Genomic DNA, 19,074 nt, shown 5'->3' with positions numbered 1-19,074 from the left:
TCAGATTTACTTTACAGTTTGCAGCACAAACAGCTATAAGTAAGCCAGAGTACAAAGGAAAAAGAACAAGTTTTTACCAAACAGATCCTGGTTCACATGAACAGATCTTATGACTTCATCTCTGGGGACAAGGGTTAAAAAATAGTTTATGAACACCATGTGTGATTTTATTAAAGATACTAAGTGGGATATAGCCAACCTCACTTGCACAACTAGTTTCATACTGGCACAGTGCATGCTGTTTCCATTAATGACAGTTGCAAGTCCAGACAGCTCTCTTAGGATTAGTACAGCTACTAAGGCATCCCTCAAGTGCCAGCAGAGACAACTGAGTCAGGATGTCTGAGCAACATTAAATGTGGGTACAGCTGCAGCAAAACAGATCCACACTGATTGCTTGGCCATGCCAACAATGTTGATACACCCAGGTCGGCTTGCTCAGAAATTATCCAACCTCAACAGCATCAGTGTACCTGAGATACTTGGTAAAGTATCTCAGCTTTCCCATAGGAAACTTCAGCATGGCAGAACAACTGTGGGGTCACTTTACCCATAAGACGCCAGTCACAGCTGAAGACTGTCAGCACATTGAGGTTACAGACCATGCTCCTCTGGTCTAGATTTTCTTTTAATCCCTTGGGTGTGCCTAAGCAAGGAAATAGGAGGACCTTTGCCACTATGTAACAGGAAAATTTGATGTTGGGGATCTTTTTTGCTGGTCAGAATCCCTTCACACTCATATGTGGCTGCCACAATAACATACCACAGATGACAAGGAGTAGGACTAGGTCACCAAAAGGCAAGGCCCTTGTAAATACCTAAGACCAAAGTCTGCAGTGCTTCCCTCATCACAAAAATTTACTGATTACATCCCAACGTTTGAGTAATAGTGACTGCAGCAGCTGTCCAGAGGCACTTATGGGAAGTCTTCAGAAAGACCCTATTGTGATCTTCCTGGCCCAAAGGTTATACAGTCTCTGCTTAAAAGGGAAGACTTTGGTGTACATAACAGCCATGTGAATCAATTAAAAATACCAAAATGATTCTATGGTTCTTGCCCTGAGTGTGACTGGCCCTCTCAATACTCCTTGTTTGAAGTCCTGGTCTCCTGTTGCTATTAAGTGTGCAGCAGCATTTGAGATTTTTCCACCTCACTGCTGAATTATCTTGCAAGCAGGAAGGGATTTGCCAGCAGTGAGGCTCCCTGCTGCCACCTTGCCAGCTGCACAAGAACAGTGGGTGCTCAGATCACCAGAAGCCACTTAGATTATTTGGATAGCGCTGTATCAGCACAACATATGCATCGATGTGTACAGCTAAAGCTCTTCAGCCACCAGCAGTAAGGTTTTAATTGCTGCAAAAGTCAGTCACTGTTCTACCTTCCCTTCCCAAGAGCTGCAAACAGTCCTTACATCACTCTCTGTGATATGTCTACTAGACCTTCACTAAGACATGAGTAGTTTCAGCTTCATTAACAAAGGTCTGCACAGCCAAACCCTGCTACTAATTAGCTGCACTGCTGACAGAAAAGTCTCTGCCAAAATTCAGTCACATTGCCATCTATGATTATACTCTTACCAGAAACAGACACTATCCTGCCTGCCAGCTGGAAAACTCCGAAGACATGCAAAATTCAACACTCAAACATTTATGCAGAAACAATCCCAGCTTAATCTGCAATTATTTTTCCATGTATGCAAAAGTACAATGAGAACTGCAGCAGCTCAAGCACATCAATGTTAATACACCTATCTTTATGTACATTCATTGAGATGATTACTTACAAAACCAAACTTGTTGGTGAAACAAGAAAAAAGTTGTACGTTTCAGGCAGCTAAATAAATAAATAGCCGTCATTGCGGCAGGATGACTCTGTGGCCAGACGGGGAAGTCACATGAAACTTCCAGGAGATGAGGAAGTCATGTAAAACACAACCTTATGTCAGGCATCAGCTTTGATGCAAAGCGGGCTAGTCAAGGTGGAAGGCAGAAGATATCAGCCCAGTTCCAATGCCAGTAGGCTGCCAGATTGATATTAAAGAGGTTCTAAAGAAAACCCGGTGTCTTTGCACATAATCTCTGTACCATCAGAAAGCAAAATGAATCTAGCTGGAAAAGGCACACCCAGACACTAACCAGGGCAACAACATCACAGAGAGAGGGCCAAGAGGACATTTTCATCCAGATGGAAACAAAGGCAAGAAAACTTTTCATGCGGGTGAAGGCAGGATTTCACTCCAGAACTTCTGTTGGTTGCAGCCAAGATTTGACTCAAACACTTTAGTACTTTTCCAAACAAACACTACAAAGAGAGCAAGCTTTCACCTTTCTGCCACACCCCACTGTCCCACCACTTAGTCCCTCAGCATCGGAAGGGATGACACTTGGCACCACCCCTGATCCTTGGTGGCAGCCCCGATCCACCTCGAATACCCCTCTTGGAAGCCTCGCACCCGCAGCCTTACTGAGAAAGACGGGGAAAACCCGATCCCCGACGCCCTGGAGCCCGGCAAGCCCTTCAGCAGCAGCAGGGTGGGCACGGCGGGCTCCCCCCGCTCCTACCGAGCCAGTAGTGCAGGCGGTAGGCGACGTTGTCCCCGCGCCGCTCCGTGCGCAGCACCAGGTACGCGTCCCCAACGAAGAAGTCTCCGTGCAGGCTCGGGGGCACCGGCACCAGCTCCAGCCGCTCGACGCGCCACACCTGCAGCCCACTCTGCTGCCCGGCCTCGGCGAACGCCGGCGAGGACCGCTCGGGAGCCATGGCTGGAAGCGCAGGAGCCGCGGAGCTCCCGCGCCGCCCGTTTATAGCGCGGGGAGAGAGGCGGGGCCGGCCCTGGGCGGTGCGGAGCGGAGAGGAGCGGAGCGGAGGGGAGGGATGCGCCCGTCCCAGCCCTGCCAGCGCCGCCCGGGGCCGCAGGAGCTGTCCTTTAGTTACTCCTTTCCAACACGCCTGTAAAACAAACTCGCCCGCAATCCCTTTTGCTTCTGTGCCCAGCGCCGTAGCGGGGGTGTTATGAAAAAATCAGCCATCCTCACTGCAAACAGAGAACGTTTCTTTATTCTAAAATAATAGGAGAAAACCACAGAAAAGAAAGAAAAGTACAAGTGGGCTAACCCAGTGTCTGCACATGTTGTAGCATTGTGCTGTTTGCTTCTATAATTATCACATCTCCCTTGTGTGAGCAGCTCATACCATAATACGAAGAGTTTCTATTCTACAGCTCGCACTTGCAGTGGAGCGCATTTTCATCCCCGGCTGGAATGGCAGAGCACAGCCCTCATTCACCCAGTAATCTCATTTCTTTTGTTGAATACTGATAAGAATCTTTCTGGGGGGGAGGAGGGGGGGAAATATTTCATTTGGGATTCCAGATGAAGCCCAGAGTTTTTATAAATTTTTCTTTCTCAGAAAATGTTAAAGAGGTCTGCTGGTGTTTGTCCAAAACTGTGGAGCAGTCCAAAAGGTTTTTAACCCACTTCCTGCTTGTCTGTCTCCTTTATCAATGTTTGGCACATCAACATGACAATTGCAGTTTTCATTGCATTATGAAAAGTATAGCAAATCACTGTTTTCCATCTAATATTTATAGACATATCAGTCTGGGTACAATACAAGCAGATGCAGTGCAAGCTGTCAGTATATCAAAAGATACATTTCAGAAAGGGTTTTGTTCAGCTTCATCATCTTATCTACCTGGATGAGTTTTGAAGCTTCTAATTTCCCCACTGAGTTGCTTTGTCAAGTTAATACAGGAGAACCAAGTATCCACCCGCAGGCAGATCAGGGCTCTCTCAGCAAGTGGTAAAGGCACTGCTAAATGCAACAAAGCAGCTGGAGAGAATCTTTGCTGGTTAAAGAAAAAAAAAAGTTAAAAAAAGCACACCACAACTAAGAAATTTGTGTAACTATCTTCCCATCTTCTCTTTATACTGTCTTGAGGCAAAAGATGACTTTATACTGGGTGTATCCATTATCATCTCCCATTTTAGTGGGCACCCTGTCATCAGTTTGCCAGACGTAGCCAAAAAATTCCAGCACTTCCAGTTTCAATATGGTATCAGAAATATTTTGAAATATTCAAAAGTTATTTCTCAAATTTGTTCTCACATTTATGTCAGTTGTTCTTCTGTTCACTTTTACTCAATTACACTAAGCAGTTTTTCTAATTGTATGCCTTTTTGCATTGTTGTGCATTAATTTGCTTCAGTCAGTGAGGGTAGAACTTACCACATACTCTGTAATTGTATGGGTTTAGGGTTTCTTCTGAAGTTATCCAGGTGAACTCGCTTTGCAGTTGTGCTGTTTTACCCGGGAGCTCAAACCAACCCAGTGTTACTCAGCTTCACATCTCCTACACGTTCTACTTGTCTTGCCAAGATAAAATTGTTCATGCATAGATTGCACAGAATAGATTGGTTAAATATATATCTCCTTATTACAGCTTTAAATTTTAAATCTACCGACTAAATACTGCTCTAAGTGGAATGCCTCTTGCTGGCATGAAGTGCATGCTGTTTGATTAGCATTGACCATTCCCAGTATCACATACCAATGGACAAAGGTTAAAGACACAAGAACATCTTAATTGTTTTGTCTCAGTGTCTGTGGCACTACTCAGACACAAAGGATGTTAGTACAGACAGCAGAGTTTTCTCATGCCTGAGTTTGTCTTACTAGGATTATGTAATCACTCACTGGCTGCTGGCAAATAAAACTTGGATTGAAGTTTGTATCCTAAGTGCCAGGATACTTGCTTGTACTCTTCAATTTAATTTAATTTTTTTTGTTTGCAAATCTTTTTTCAAATCTGGCTTTTGCAATCTCACTTCTAATGAAAGTTGTACCATCTTCCGTCTTGATCCATCCTTTTTTGCAGCAAGAGTAAGAACTAATATTGTTTACATGACAGATTTGCATAAATTTTTAAATAATCAAGAACTTTCTAACATGGTTAATCAAAAATGAAGTTTTGAAGAAGTTTTGGAGTATCTTAAATGTTGCACATTCAGAAAGAATATTTATAATTACTTTTTATGTGCCTTTGCATGTCTTTTGACATAGTAATTGGAGAGGACTAAAAATAACATTGCTTTTGTGACTCAAAAGTCCTTGGTCTAATAGTAATTACTGCACTCATTAGAAATTGCACTGCAATGAAATTTTAGACTACCTTAAGATTTCAAAGAATTTTTTGCTAATTTACTAAAGATTATATCTTGCTGATAGACTGTGGCTTTATCAAAAGGATGGCAAAGGCCTAGCACTGTTTCAGCTTTGTGGTAGCAAGGAGAAACAATTTTGCGTCACACCTTTTCCTTGGCCGGATGTAGCAGTTGGCTGCTGTCACAGCCCAGGGACACAGTTACGGGGTAAAGATGCAGCTTTCTGCCTGCTCCACTGCACTGTTTGAGGTATGGCCAACTTTAAACACCTGTCTTTTTCCCAAGTCCTGATAGATCACACAGGAGTGTTAGAAGATGTTTGTACTCCTCATCTAGTCCTTGAAAAAGCAGATTCATATGTATTGAATGTAAAGCTATGGTATGACTCAGAATTCAAGGATTTATGAAAAACTTTGCCATTTAATTTTGCTCACTTATTTCCTAAGTATTTTGTTATGTTGAATAAGGGATCTTTTTCCCTCTAAGTATTGTTGTCATATATTGCATATATGCAGACCATGTGTGCCTACACCAGAATAATAGAATGCAATGTCCTGAGTTCTGAGTCCCAGTCAGGGGAAAGGTTCACAAAAACACAAGGTGGTCTTTCCAGGTGACAGATACAAGGAACCTAAAATGGCTCACAGAAGTTAAGCTCCAGCATCTTTCCTAGCAGGAGTGACTTTCAGTTTATACAAAGTCTAAGGTTTAAGTTCATCTACAAAGCTTGACTTACAGTTCCAGGAGCTAACAACGGAAGGAATGAAAAGGAATGAAAGTGGAGAGAATATTTTGAAATGTCTCATGTGTTTCCTTCTACAAAGCTTGTTCCTTCTTCACCACAATTGGCAAATGCCCTCCTGACCTCTATCACCCTACCTAAACAAGTGGATTACACATTTAGTTTTTCCTCTAGTTTCACATGACAAAGTTTGCTGTACATGGAGTATGTGTGTAAAAAGCACACTCTAGTCCAAACAGTCACAGAAGTCAACCCCTGTTCTCATCTGTTCTGTTGCTGAATTACAAATCAATACTTATTTCAGATTTAGCCTAAATACAGTAAGTCAGTTCCAAGATCTGAGCTAAATTCTTACTCCAATAGTCATCTAAATAGTAATAGTTTACTGATAATGTAAGACCCGAAGGAGAATTTGACTGTACACTTTTAAAAGCCAAGTTATCAAAACAAGTTGTAGAATTATGTTACCAGTTGCTAATTCTCTCCATTCTCTCATCATCCTTCCATCCTGTGTGGTAACTCAGCTTTAACTGGACAGAACATGCTGAAGAAAGGCTGAAACCTAACTTTCCTCTCAATTGGCAAGGTTTGAGTTACGATGCTGCCAGATGAGAGGTATGAAAAACCTGGCATAAAGATATGAAGTCCTCCTTTATCTTCAAGATAGGAATCTGGTTTTAATCCTTCAAGTCCAGAGCAAATAAAGGGCCTTAGTGTGTAGCTTTGAGGCAGTTGTCTAAGGCATAGAGAGGGTAGGATCACTGTTACACCGTGTGCACCATTTGGCAACTGGCTGGCTCCTACCTCCTTGGTGAGTGAGTGCTGTCACTCTCTGTGGCAGTCCTTGTGCTGCCTGGACAGGACAAGAGGGATTCTTCAGTGGCACCCACCACTCTCACCTGTGCAGGCAAAGACACCACATGCCCAGCAGCTGAGAAGCTCTCCAAATTCATCCTTCAGCAATGGGACTAAGTAGGACATGTAGAGAAAACTATCTGACTGTTGGCTTCAGTAAGAGAATCTAGGTAAAAATTTTTGACACTGGGATAGTGAGAAATGAAGTATTAATCATGAAGGATGTTATAGCTCCCTGAATTTTTCTTATGTTCTTCCCTTGAACTAGTCAATGAGCAGCATAAATGTTTAATCAAGAAATTCTGGTTTTATGTTCATCTCAAGCCACAGTATTATAGCATTGTATATTATACTTCAAGAAGTCACAGAGAGAGAATTGAAACACTCCTTCAGAAATCACCTATCTTCCAAAAGACAGAAGGTCTCCTTTATGTTGTGGTGACATGACATTTCATATGATAATCATGAGATTAGATAAGACTTAGAAAAATGTATTCTCAGGCTCATCATTTTATCCATCTTGACTATCTAGATAGAGAAATGTTGCAATGATTCCCATCAATGATTAATCATCCTGTTCACATTACACGATCATTTGGTCTACCAAAGGAACAAATCATGCCGTTCTCTATGCGGCCAAGTAAGTTTCACCAAGACCATCGTACTGATCCTTAAGTTTGCTTTCTTATATTTAGATATAGCAGTCTCAAGTTTCATGGGGAAAATATCCAGCTCTTTGCAAAAAGTTCAAATTTTAGTGGATTAGTGTATGTTTATTTAAACAAGAAAAATGGAAAGGCCATTCTTTATTGAGAAATATTCAGAAGTACTGGCCAGAAGGTATTATCAAAAAGTTTAATTAAAACAAGACTATTTTATATTAGGTGATACTTTTGATTATTGCTACAAAGTCTCTTTCACCCACCTTTATCAATTTCTACAGTATTGCTGGGACTCAGGTGCACACTGCTTTGTGAAAAAAGTATTGCAAAGGATGGATGGGAATTAAATCCCAATTTCTATATTTCTGTATTTATGTATTTAATTATGTAGAAAAGTTCAAATACATAGGCTAAAGAGGGCTTCTATAAGGTAGTTTCAGAATTTGTCTGCGTAGACTGATAATTGTCAAAGAGTACGATTATCCATTTTGAATTTGAAAATACTGTAAATTTGGTCTGACTATAATTTCCTAATGATATTTTGTGTGCTAAGAAGTGATAATGTAAGCTTCTTATTTCTATATTGCAGCTACAGGTTTTGATGACAGCTTAAGTTAATTTTGAATACTTGGAAAAGAGGGACAAGGAAACAGACACACTTGCATTTACCATCAGTGCAGTAATTAAAGTTAAAAGCATCTAAGTAAAACTGAGGAAGAAAGAAGAGGAAGAGAGTTTTACTCAGAAACAAGAATTCAAGAACAATTTGAAGAAAGCACAGTCATCCTCTGGACCCACTAATTAAATATGCAACATCCACTAAGATCAAACTCTCCAACGAGAGTTCCTTAAATCTGTTGGAGTAGTGCCTGAAATATTGGATATGGCAGTATGGAGAGTGCAGAGAACCCAGGGAAAACAATCTTCTCCATCTGTATAAACCAGTGGCTCTTCTAGGTGTCTACTCACAAAAAGGGAAGTGGTAGCAATCGAATCTATAGAAAAGTGGTAATAAGCAAAACTGCTGGTCGTTATCTAAACTGAGGGAAGATTTCAGTTTAATTTATTTCATTGCACTCTTAAATATTAGATGTTTCCCTCATCATTTCCTTGATACCAACTTGTCTGAGAAGGTTACTGAAATTAATAGAAAGGAACAATCATTGTGCAATGTTAAACTAAGGTCCCCAGGAAAGGATATTTTTTTATAAGTTTCTAATTGCAGGTGTGTTTTGAAATAAAGTTATTCTGAGACAGCTTTTTCTCTTGCATTAAGACTGTGTCAGTGCCTTTATGCATTTAAAAGTGCTGAGTGTTAAAAGCAGAGTACTCACAGCATGTGCATCTTTTACCCTCATTTAGCAAGTAGTGCCTCTGAATTCTCACAGAAGGAATAAGCTCACTCATTGTAGCTGACTCCAGTGGTAGATATCCTTGAAACAGGCCAGATTCTCTATTCCAGGCAAGACAGTTGTAAGATTATTTAATCATGAATAAAAATAGGATTTAAGATTCTTTAAGCTTTTAAAATTTTTGGACTGTTCAAAATATCCAGTTCTTACTAAGCTCATATAGGAAAGTGTTTATGCCTCGCATTTATTTTTTGAAGCAAAAGTGTAGTGTCATACTTTCATTAATGAAAGTGGTTTTAAACTCTCCAAGAATAACACATTTGAGAATTATGAACTTTGTTACTGTGTGTCAGCATTTATGTATTAGCCAGGTTGCCAACACAACACTAAGATTACTAAAAAAAGTCCTGTCACAGCATTTTAGAGTTAATAGTTAATAGTTTCAGCAAAGCTTCCTTGATCAGCCTTCCCCAATTAAATAGGAGTTTCTAAGAGTAGTTTCTAAGTAGTTTCTAAGATCACCAACATTTATTTGGGGTCAGCCCAATGATTTTAACAGACCTGAAAGAAAAGTTCTCTGAAGAGAAAAGGCATCCATACATCTGTTTCTACATCAGAGGCACCAGATTTATAAAAATAACTTCTTCCTTTTCTCTGAGGTATTGATAGTATAATTTGTCTAATTTGCCTATTTTGCCAAAAAGCTCCTGACATTTCCAATTCTGCTGAAGGCAGCTTCTAAAATAATTATCTCTTGGTAGCCCACATTCAAGATGGGATCTTGATATTGCTCAAGAAGTCTACAGAAAGATCTATTTTAAATCTAATTCCTGTTTCAAGAGTCTGAGACATACTTACTGGAAAAGGACTCAACCTCTTTGTTTTCTGATTAGCACTATACCAAGAGAGCATGGAGGTGCCTTGAGATTAAATGTTGACCTGCCAACACAACATTTAATTTGAAGTTCCTTTCATAAGTCTAAGTGACAAGGAAAGGCATGGAGGAATATATTGTTAGGCTTTTTTTGCCACTCATCAGGAACAAGAAAATCTGAAGAACACACATTTCCTGTCTGATTAGTAAATCATACATATCCCTCAGCCTTAGATGCCAATCCAAAAGTTAATCTTATAGGAATCGATACACCTTCTTAGTGCCTTGTTTTAAAGAGCCTATTATCCTAGAGAAATCATGTCCTCAGGGACACAGTGCATTATTTTTGCAGACCCTGTTCTCCTGATTCCTCTTCCTATTTGATTGTCCTCTGACAAAGGGCAGATACCAAATAAAATAAAACATAGGGTAAAATGCAAAACTGATTTGAAACAGTGAAACGTGCAGTTAATTTACATACTTTCAATCCTAGCTAACATTAGGCATAACTCCCAGAATAAATTAATTTTTTCACTAAAAAAACGACTTAAAACCTAATGTCTCTGATATTTGTCATCCCCTTATTTCCTTCATGTTAATAATACATGAGAGACTGGAATGTTAATGGTAATGACTCAAAACAATGGGCCATTTGCAAAAACCACAGAGTGCTCTGCTAACCTGAGGCACTGTAACCACCCACATGCAGAGGGAGTGTATGTCCACCACGGAGGCCACAAGCTGGGGTTTGAGCCAGTTAAAGGAAGAGGCCAATAACAAGCAGATCCTGCAAGGTGAGATAGTGCTTTTTATCATGCCAATATTCTCTCTTAGATGATTGGCTTAGATGTGAAAGCTCCTCTCTGGGGAAGTACAGGGACATTTACGCATAGGCCGTAATTCACTCAACTATGCTGATGAACTGTAATGTCTTAGAGGGGGGGTCATAAACCATCAAAGACCGCCAGTGTGCCCCATCATCCACATGATCATACAGGGTAAAACTCCTCACCCCAAGAAAAGGTACCTGGGTATTCCCACCAAACCTGAGAGTATGTTAACCTATTCAACTTTGTGTTTTGTGGGCTTTCTCCATCCCCAATGGACCAGGACTGCCACCATCACTCATCAAAATTGCAACCAAGTCTTGCCGCTGAACCTATAGATGGTAACTGCATAACTTTCTACTCTTATCCTTTCTTTCTTTTCCCTTATACATTTTCTTAAGTGTTATTTTTATTATATATATATAACAAAAATGTCTACAGTGCTTTCCATTGAAATCATATTGTTCTAAAATAAACTCTACAGATATATGTATTTATAAATACTGGTTATTCAGTATCATTTCACTCTAATCCACCTCAGGAGATTATTATCAAGTACCTGGCTTACCTCCCCTTCTGGGGCAGGCTGTAACAAATACTGTATATAAGGTGCTCCCAAACAGATCTACAGCATTCACTACTTCCAGAATAAAACTGTTGAATAGATACCAAGCAGCCTTTAGCTTTTCTTCCAGATCGGTAGTTTAGGTCATTTCCCTGGGTCTTCAGTTCATCCTGCTAACTTAAATCCCATCCCACCTCCTCTATGCAATGCTCTGAGGTCTCTGACATTTTCCTGTCACATGTTTCCAAGCCTTCTCGACTAAACCTGCAAGAAGCCAAACATAAATATTATCTGTATTCAAACCATTCCCTCTTCCTATATGATTTCTGAGAGTACATTTCTCAAATTCCTATTTCTAAAAATAAAATCCTAATATCATAATCACTGAACTATGATTTATGATTATGAGTTATGATTAAACACTAAACAGTACCACAAAAGAATGGGCAATGCCCAGTCTTACAAGACCGACAATGTTGTGAAACTGTAATATCCTGTGTGATGCTAGGAAAAAAAGAAATCAAAATAAACAAACAAATCCCCCCCAAACCCTATCACAACGAAGTCAAAATTTTGGGCTCTTTTTTGTTCAGTGAAATTTCAACAAAAAACTATGTGCATGGACAGTGTACTTGAAATTGCAGATAGGGAAAGCACTTAAGGCTTTATCCTTCCTGGATTTGAGAGAAATGTTTTCTTTGCTCAATCCAATGTAGCCAAGATGCCACACTTACACAGCTCCTGCATGGCAGGGTTCACATTCTGCACAGGCCATGCCAGCCAGTTTTTAAAGACATAATCAGAGGGGCATAATCAGAAAGACGAGTGCATACTGTAACATTTGTTCCAATACAGGCCATTATATCCCCTTTCCTTCCTTGCCTTTACCACAAGGTCAGAAAATTTCCTCTGTTGGGAACAGAAAAATCCCTTTGCTAGCCTCTGACTTTCTCTGGTTTTAGTTATTTTCACTAGTAACATTTTGTTATTTGCTTTCAAAAGTACATAACAATCAACAAGAACAACTATACACACAGGAAAAACACAGGAACACAGCTTTTTATGGCTCCATGTTTTGACATTCCATTGGCTGTCAGGCGATTACTGTTTTCCTATCCTTCTCTTGAGATGAACATTCAAGAAGTAACCATCACTGCTTGACTACCATTTTCTTCAAATAAACAAGTAAGAAGCAAGTGAAAATAACCTGTTTCTCTTTATGAAGTAAAAAAGATAGGCAAAGAGTAAGTTGAAGAATACACTATTACAGATAAATTTAGTACAACCTGCATGACAGACACTTCCTTGTTTACTTTTTCCAGCTAAGAAAAGGTCTCTGTGGAGGAAAAGTAGCGCTTCAATGTTATAAAGCTTGATGTTTTCAACAGTTATAGAATAGAGTTTCTGTGTTTCACACACTGCTGGTTTGTAACTTGAGGAAATCCCAGGGTACTAAAACTAAACTCTTTACAAAAAAAAAAAAACTTGAGAAAAATCTTACGGTACTAAAATTAAACTGACTCTTTATGAAAAGAACCACGTACAGGCAGCCTGCAGTCAGCTGCCTTGTCAGCTAAGCACATCCCACTGCCTCTGCCAAAGCCCTCTCCTCATGGCTCCACAGCTCCCTCTTCTTTTCCCAGTCTCATTCCTGCTTGTTGTCCTTCACCATGATGTGCACAATATTCAGCCAAAACAGTCTCAGCACTTCCTGAGCTGTTAGAGTGGTTAGTGTCAAAGGAAAAGAGGGTATTAGTCTCATCTAAGTGAGAGGAGGAATATTTTTCATTTGGCTTCACTTCTTTATTTAGCTTTGCACAGGTCTCTATGTGTCTTTTGGAATGCGTTTAGTGCCTTATTAATGACAGTCCCTTATTTAAAACTAATTAATTTTTTTTTCATTATATGAACTAAATAGTGCTGTGTTAGGTAACTGCAGTTATGTTATTAAGGTAATAAAATTACCCCACTGCTATCAGCACAACATGATAAGGTATAATGCAGTGCTCAAAGTAATATTCAATGGAGCACAGAAGCATCTAGCACAACATTATCATTCCTGTTTTTTCCAGTATATTAATTTTAATTGCAGTCAATACAAGATTTTTTTTTAATTGCAAACCAACCTGCTATCTTTACCATCTTTTGTAAATCAGGCCTCAGAAAGATTTTAATAAATAATTCTTTAAATGTTAGATTTTTAGTACATTGCTATGTTGATTATTTCATGTCTTTTTATGATTTTGTTCCACAGGAAAGGCATAAAATTTGGTGTTTCAAAGGCTCAGTATGACAAAGATATTAACACTTTCAACAGTACTTAAAATTTGATGACCACATGAATACTCTGGGTATTTTCATGCCTTTCTCTAACATTTTCAAATGGATGGGTTTGCCATGGAGGAATGATATAGAAAAGTGTCTTTTAGTAGAACTTGGGCATAAATCCATGGCAAAGAATGTAATCAAAGTTATAGAAGTATTGACAGATCTTAGATTAGAATTAGTAGTCACAGGATCACAGACTTAACTAGGCTGGAAAAGAACTTTGAGATCATCAAGTCCAACCTATGACCTCACACCATGCTGTGAACTAGACCAGGGCCCTAAGTGCCACATCCAGTCTTTTCTTGAAGTCCTGTGTGTAATTCAAAAACTGATTTTAACCCGCATGGTAACCATTTGTGAGTTCCAGAAATCACAGTGGACACGGCTAAATCTAACCCAAGGTACAACGGTTTTAGAGATAACATTGAATTTGAAGTATATGGGGGACAGCAGAGGATGTTCTGAGCAGAGACCTTGAAATCTCTTTTATTACAAAGTTTGTTTTATAATAAACATATATAGGGTAAGTGCTATACATATGCAAAATACTAGTATTAATAATTTAGAGAATCTACTGATTTGTCTTTATAGGGTCAGTATGTGTGGGTGACAGATCTGAACATACTTTTGTGTAATACTCAGTCCATCTGGTCATTTATGAAATTACAGTATTTACAGTTAACCTGCAAACCTGCTTCTTCCTTTTAGGATTTGAGAAAGTATCCACATTCTCTCTGCATATAAGCTGTAGAGATTTTCATAAAGGAACAATCTCATAGTGCTGCCTAAAACAAAAGAATTCACCTTCATTAAGCCTGTTTCAAAGTACACTGAAGTTAATGGAAAAATACTAACTGACTGGAGCAGATTTTAGACCAGTGACATTTTTGGTAATGGCTACTGTGCACTACTTGTATACTGGCTAAGAGGTGTTCACACTGAAGTTGACGGTGTGCCTAAAGGCTCACATAGCTGTCAGCAGCATTTACAGTGCATTTTCACCCCCACAATGAGCATACCAAAGTAAAAAGAATGAAGAGATTTTGTCTGTAGAACTGCTGTGGTATGAGAACATCACTTTAGCCAGTTCTTGATACAAAAAACCACACACCACTTCCTCTGAAGTTTAAGAGCTTTGCAATATGTGTCAGAGGAGATGGAGATCCTGAATAGCAAACATCTATGCAGGGCAGTCTCAGGCCCTTTGGACTCTGAATTGAAGTGTGTAAGTGGCACAAGTTGATGCTAATCTGAGGCCAACAAGAAGCGTTGTCAGAGCACTCTGCTCAGGTGCTGCACTTCTTCCACGTGTACCTATAAAACAGTGCAATGAGCAATGATGCAGAGACACAGCAGAATGCCAGTGAGTGACACTGCACTCCTGCTGGGCTCTGCTGGATGCTGCTGCCATGCCCCAAGCCAACATTGCAGTGCAAGCAGAACTGCTCTCTGCACAGCCTCTCAATCTCCATGTTGTAAAGCAGCACCACCAGCATTTTCAGATCAAGCCACTGCACCGTATTGGTGAGCCTGGGTGGGTAATGGGGACTTTTGTCTGCACAGCTGGATAACAGCACTGCAGCTGCTTTTCACAACAGCTATAGCCGAGTGTCACACCCCTGTAGGAATTTGGAAGCAAGATATCTGTCCTGCCAGTAGCAGTAATGCTCTTAAAGCTACTTTCTTGCAAGGATGTGCTGTTGGAAGAAAAAAAACTTTATACTTCTTCACACTGTTCTTAACAGGAAAAGCTAGGTTTTTCGTACTTATATATGTCACATATAGTAAAGGTATTTAGCATAAACAAAGCAGGTAAACAAAACAAGTCAGCATTTTCAAAAAACTGTTCAGTTTATATTCTTATTCTCTTATTGTATATTTGGGAGTAAAGAGGATTATCCATGTATAGATTTACTGTAGGTACCTTTGTTTCCTTAATAACCTTTCTACTCCAGGGTGTCCAGCAATTGCACTCTCCCCACTGCAGAGCAGCTCTGTGTTTTTTCACAACTCTCTCTAAGTGAAAGAATAAAGTTGCCTAATCCAGGAAATGAGTGTCTGTAACATGTCCATGTGTCTCACTCTTCACTGCAGACTAGCACAAGGGGCTACCTCCATCTTGCTGGTCATAATGAAGACAACCAGATTTTTAAAGATGAGGTGTCATGCACAGAAGTTAAAGACAAGTTTGTTCCTCTTTCCCTCAGGAGCATTAGAAATGCTTTCACATGTGTTATAAGAGATCAAATTTACTTGCAAGAGTTCGTCTGAAATTGACTGTTCCCTCAGGCTTTTGGGGCAGTTAATTTACCTGCTCTGTGCCTCCTTTTCTCTGTTTGTCGAAAGACCAAGTCAACATCATTCCTTTGAAGGACTTCCATGTGTGTCATTAGATTATACTGTCACTCCTATCACTATGGGGGAGTCCAGCTAAAACTTTAACATAATCCATTATTACTATAGATACACTGCTGTTATCTTATGATTATATCTACCAAGCTCTAACAAGAAAGAGCTCCAGATCCTAACAACCTCTGAATTTTAATTTGTCCCGAGCTTTTCATTTGCCATGCACAGCAAAATCACCTTTAATGGGCTAGGTTTGCATGGCATTCAGGAAATGAGTAACTTACAAGCAGACTGGGGATTTTATCCTTTCTAAACTGACATTTGGGGAACTGCAAATTTCAAACAATGTCTGGAGATTCATTGCAATTGACAGGAAGCTCTCTTGAACAAAAAATATCCACTTTTTTTTAAATTGTCAACATCTTGCACAATTTTTGTTTTCAAGTGCTGCATCTGGGAAATCCTGGAGAAATGCCAACCACCACCACAGTGCACACAGAGCCAGAGGATCTTCATATAAAGGATTTTTACTAGTGTCCCTAGCTTTCCACAACGGTATATAGCTCACTGTCTTTGGAAAAGGCAAAATATTCCAAAATGCAATTTTCTATACTAAATCACTTCCTGGGTGCATTTACCAGGCAGCTTACACACAGTTTAAGTCTAGAGATGTGTGTCCAAGTATGGCTCTGGATACACCTCCAAACCAAAACCCAATGCAGACTATGACTGAGAAGTGTTGCACTCAACATCCACACACACTTCTTAGGAAAGGAATTGAAACTACCTGAGTGTGTGGAGCTTTCAGGAGTCCATTCCTAGTAATCACAGTCAGAGCAAAGCAGAAGTGGCTACTGAAGGAAGAGGGAATGTATGAGCGTTTATTTTGGCACAGTCTGCTAAACCCCAGCTCCTGGGTGCAGAGGACAGCAGTTTCCAAAGTGAGCTCATGATGCCACTCAGCATCTGTATTTACCAGGACCTTGATGGACTATGCCCTTTCTTTTTTCTCCAGATAACTGAGGGGCTAGTTAGAGAAAAGAATTAGTGGTTTGGAAGTGTTGGTAAGTAATTTTTAGCAATAGTGAAGGGAATTAGAGGGGAATTTGTGAAATAGAAAGATATAATAATATTGATTTCCATGCTATTTTAGAAATTAGGGCCTAAGGGAAAGAGGTAAAATACTCACTAATACACCAAACAAAGTGCATTTACTATGTTTCTGCTCCCTGCTGGTATTTACAGTTATATATATGCTATTTCCCCCTCAATGCTCTATTTGTTAATCTTCAGTAATGTAAATGGGAGATGTTTATAAGCAAAAGCATTCTGGTTTGGAGATATCTTCATTTAAGAGTTTGGTGTGTATATATAAACCATAAAAACATCCATCCAGCATCTGCTTATTCTGAAATTGTCTGTGTCTTTGAACAGTCTAATATAGACATCTTGATTCCTAAAAATGAATTACCACATGCAATACTGTGTAATTTTCTGCTAAAGGCTGAAATAAGAAAATGTTCTACAACAGACTATCTTTCCGACTCCACCAAAGCTCTCAGCAAGAGCTAGAGGAAGAATCACACTCTTGAAAAGCTAAAGGAAATGAATGGTCCATGTCCCTAGTACTCCAGTACAGTGACATTTCCCTTAGGATATGCCAGATATTCTCTCAAGACCGAGTGATTCAAAATATTTGGAAATTAATATAAATATTATTGTTATTGTTGTTGTTGTTGTTATTTCAAAATATTTTGATGCAGAGAAAAGCAAGAAATGGTCTTTTAATTTGACTAACTAGTGATGAGGCAGATTTAGACCCTTTGGCAGCAGCTGTGGATCCCACTTGCATTCATGAGGGTTGTATGTAAGAAAACTCCTGTCAGAGTCCTTTTGCTTTCCTTTCAGTGGTTCAAATTCAAGATCTGAAAATATTAAGCAAACAATATTTATTAACTATAGGAAAAACTGTCTGGGTTCTAGAATTTGAAAAGCTGTGCTTATTGTCAATCAGCTAGGATCCAGAAAAAGGAGCACTCAGACATATAAAATAAACATTATAAGCAAAAACTATTCTGCCCACGGCCTTGTTGTGAACAAAGCCTTGCCTTTGCCTATGAAGAAAGTAATGTTTTATGCTATATGGTATGCATGTGTGTGTACTTTCATTTATGTGTAGTTAATTATTTTCAAAGAAGCTGTCCTTATAGGATGTGAAGCTATAGAAACACTTGAGAGCAGGCACCCCGTTATGGACCATCTACCATAGTAGGACTGCAGATATGGATCCCTGTATCTACAGTGAGTACACAGACATTGGACTTGAATCAGTTGCCTGGGAATAACCCCTGTTACAAGGCTGAAATTGCAGTCTTATCAGAAAAATCAACATTAACAAGCAGTTTTCAGCTAGTAATCTTGCTTGTAGCAGGTGCCCTTAAATCCGAGTGTCTTTGCTTGAGTGAACTAGTGTACTTTCTGTGATCTAAATCTATTATTTAGAGCTTGGAAGTGGAATTTCTCTGATATTGAAACTTAGGTGAAACTTGAAGACCAAAGAGTAGTTTTTCCCCTAAGGCCACTTAAAACAGGTTTGAGGGTTCTGTGCTCTTATTCCTCCTCCCTACTGTTGAAGCAATGTTCCTATATTCTCTAACACAATAAATGTACACACCTCCACACACTGCCCCCAGCAACAGTCCTAACCACACCTGGGCACCACCACTAAGGATGCCATTTTAGGGTTAGGGTTGTCTCTGTGGAGAATTTCCATTCTTGAAAGGAAATAAAATCTTGAAGTAAGTGCAGGAAGTTGAACAAACAGTCTGGAAAGGACATATGATAAAATCAAATGCAATGAAAAGAAAAAAAAAAAAAGAAAAGAAAATTTGGAAAAGGAGTCACTTTCATTTCCTTTCATGAAATGAAAGGAAATTAAATCTTGAAATCAGAGAACAAAGTGTAACAAACACTCTATAACAGAGATATGGTAAAATCAATGCAATTTAAAAAAGGAAATTTAGAAATGGAGTGAATACAATGAAATGGATTTTGATAACATGAAGTACAGGGAGATGGACTAAGGCTTGCCGAATTGATCTTCACTGAAATCACAAGATTGAAATTCCTCATTTTATCAAAAGAAATGAAATCTTGAAATCAGAGAACAAAGTGTAATAAACATTCCAGAAAGGAGATATGATAAAATCAAATGCAATTAAAAAAAAAAAAATGCAAATTTGGAAATGGAGTAAATACAAGGAAATTAATTGTGATGACATCAGGTCCAGTTCCAAGGACTAAAACATGCCAAAATGATACTCACTGAAATCTCAAAGTCAGGAAACCAAGTTAAAT

General features: G+C 39.3%; 1 protein-coding gene across 6 annotated transcripts in view; it reads right to left on the bottom strand.

Moving 5' to 3' along the window:
• Positions 1-19,074, bottom strand: part of SCIN (scinderin) — a 68,642-nt gene that overhangs the window by 45,148 nt on the left and 4,420 nt on the right. Inside the window, exon 1 of one of the 6 annotated variants that reach the window (XM_014878514.2) lies at positions 2,563-2,829. The exons of the other annotated variants lie outside the window; for them this stretch is intronic. Coding sequence (XP_014734000.2) covers positions 2,563-2,761 — 199 coding nt within the window. The 5' untranslated portion in view covers positions 2,762-2,829. Of the gene's footprint in view, positions 1-2,562; positions 2,830-19,074 lie in introns of those variants that run through there. 6 annotated transcript variants of the gene reach the window in all.

The sequence above is a fragment of the Sturnus vulgaris genome, chromosome 1, assembly GCF_052056855.1.
Source record: "Sturnus vulgaris isolate bStuVul1 chromosome 1, bStuVul1.hap1, whole genome shotgun sequence".
Lineage (NCBI taxonomy): Eukaryota > Metazoa > Chordata > Aves > Passeriformes > Sturnidae > Sturnus > Sturnus vulgaris.
Note: the sequence above shows the minus strand (reverse complement) of the source record. Positions and strands in the feature narration are given on the sequence as shown.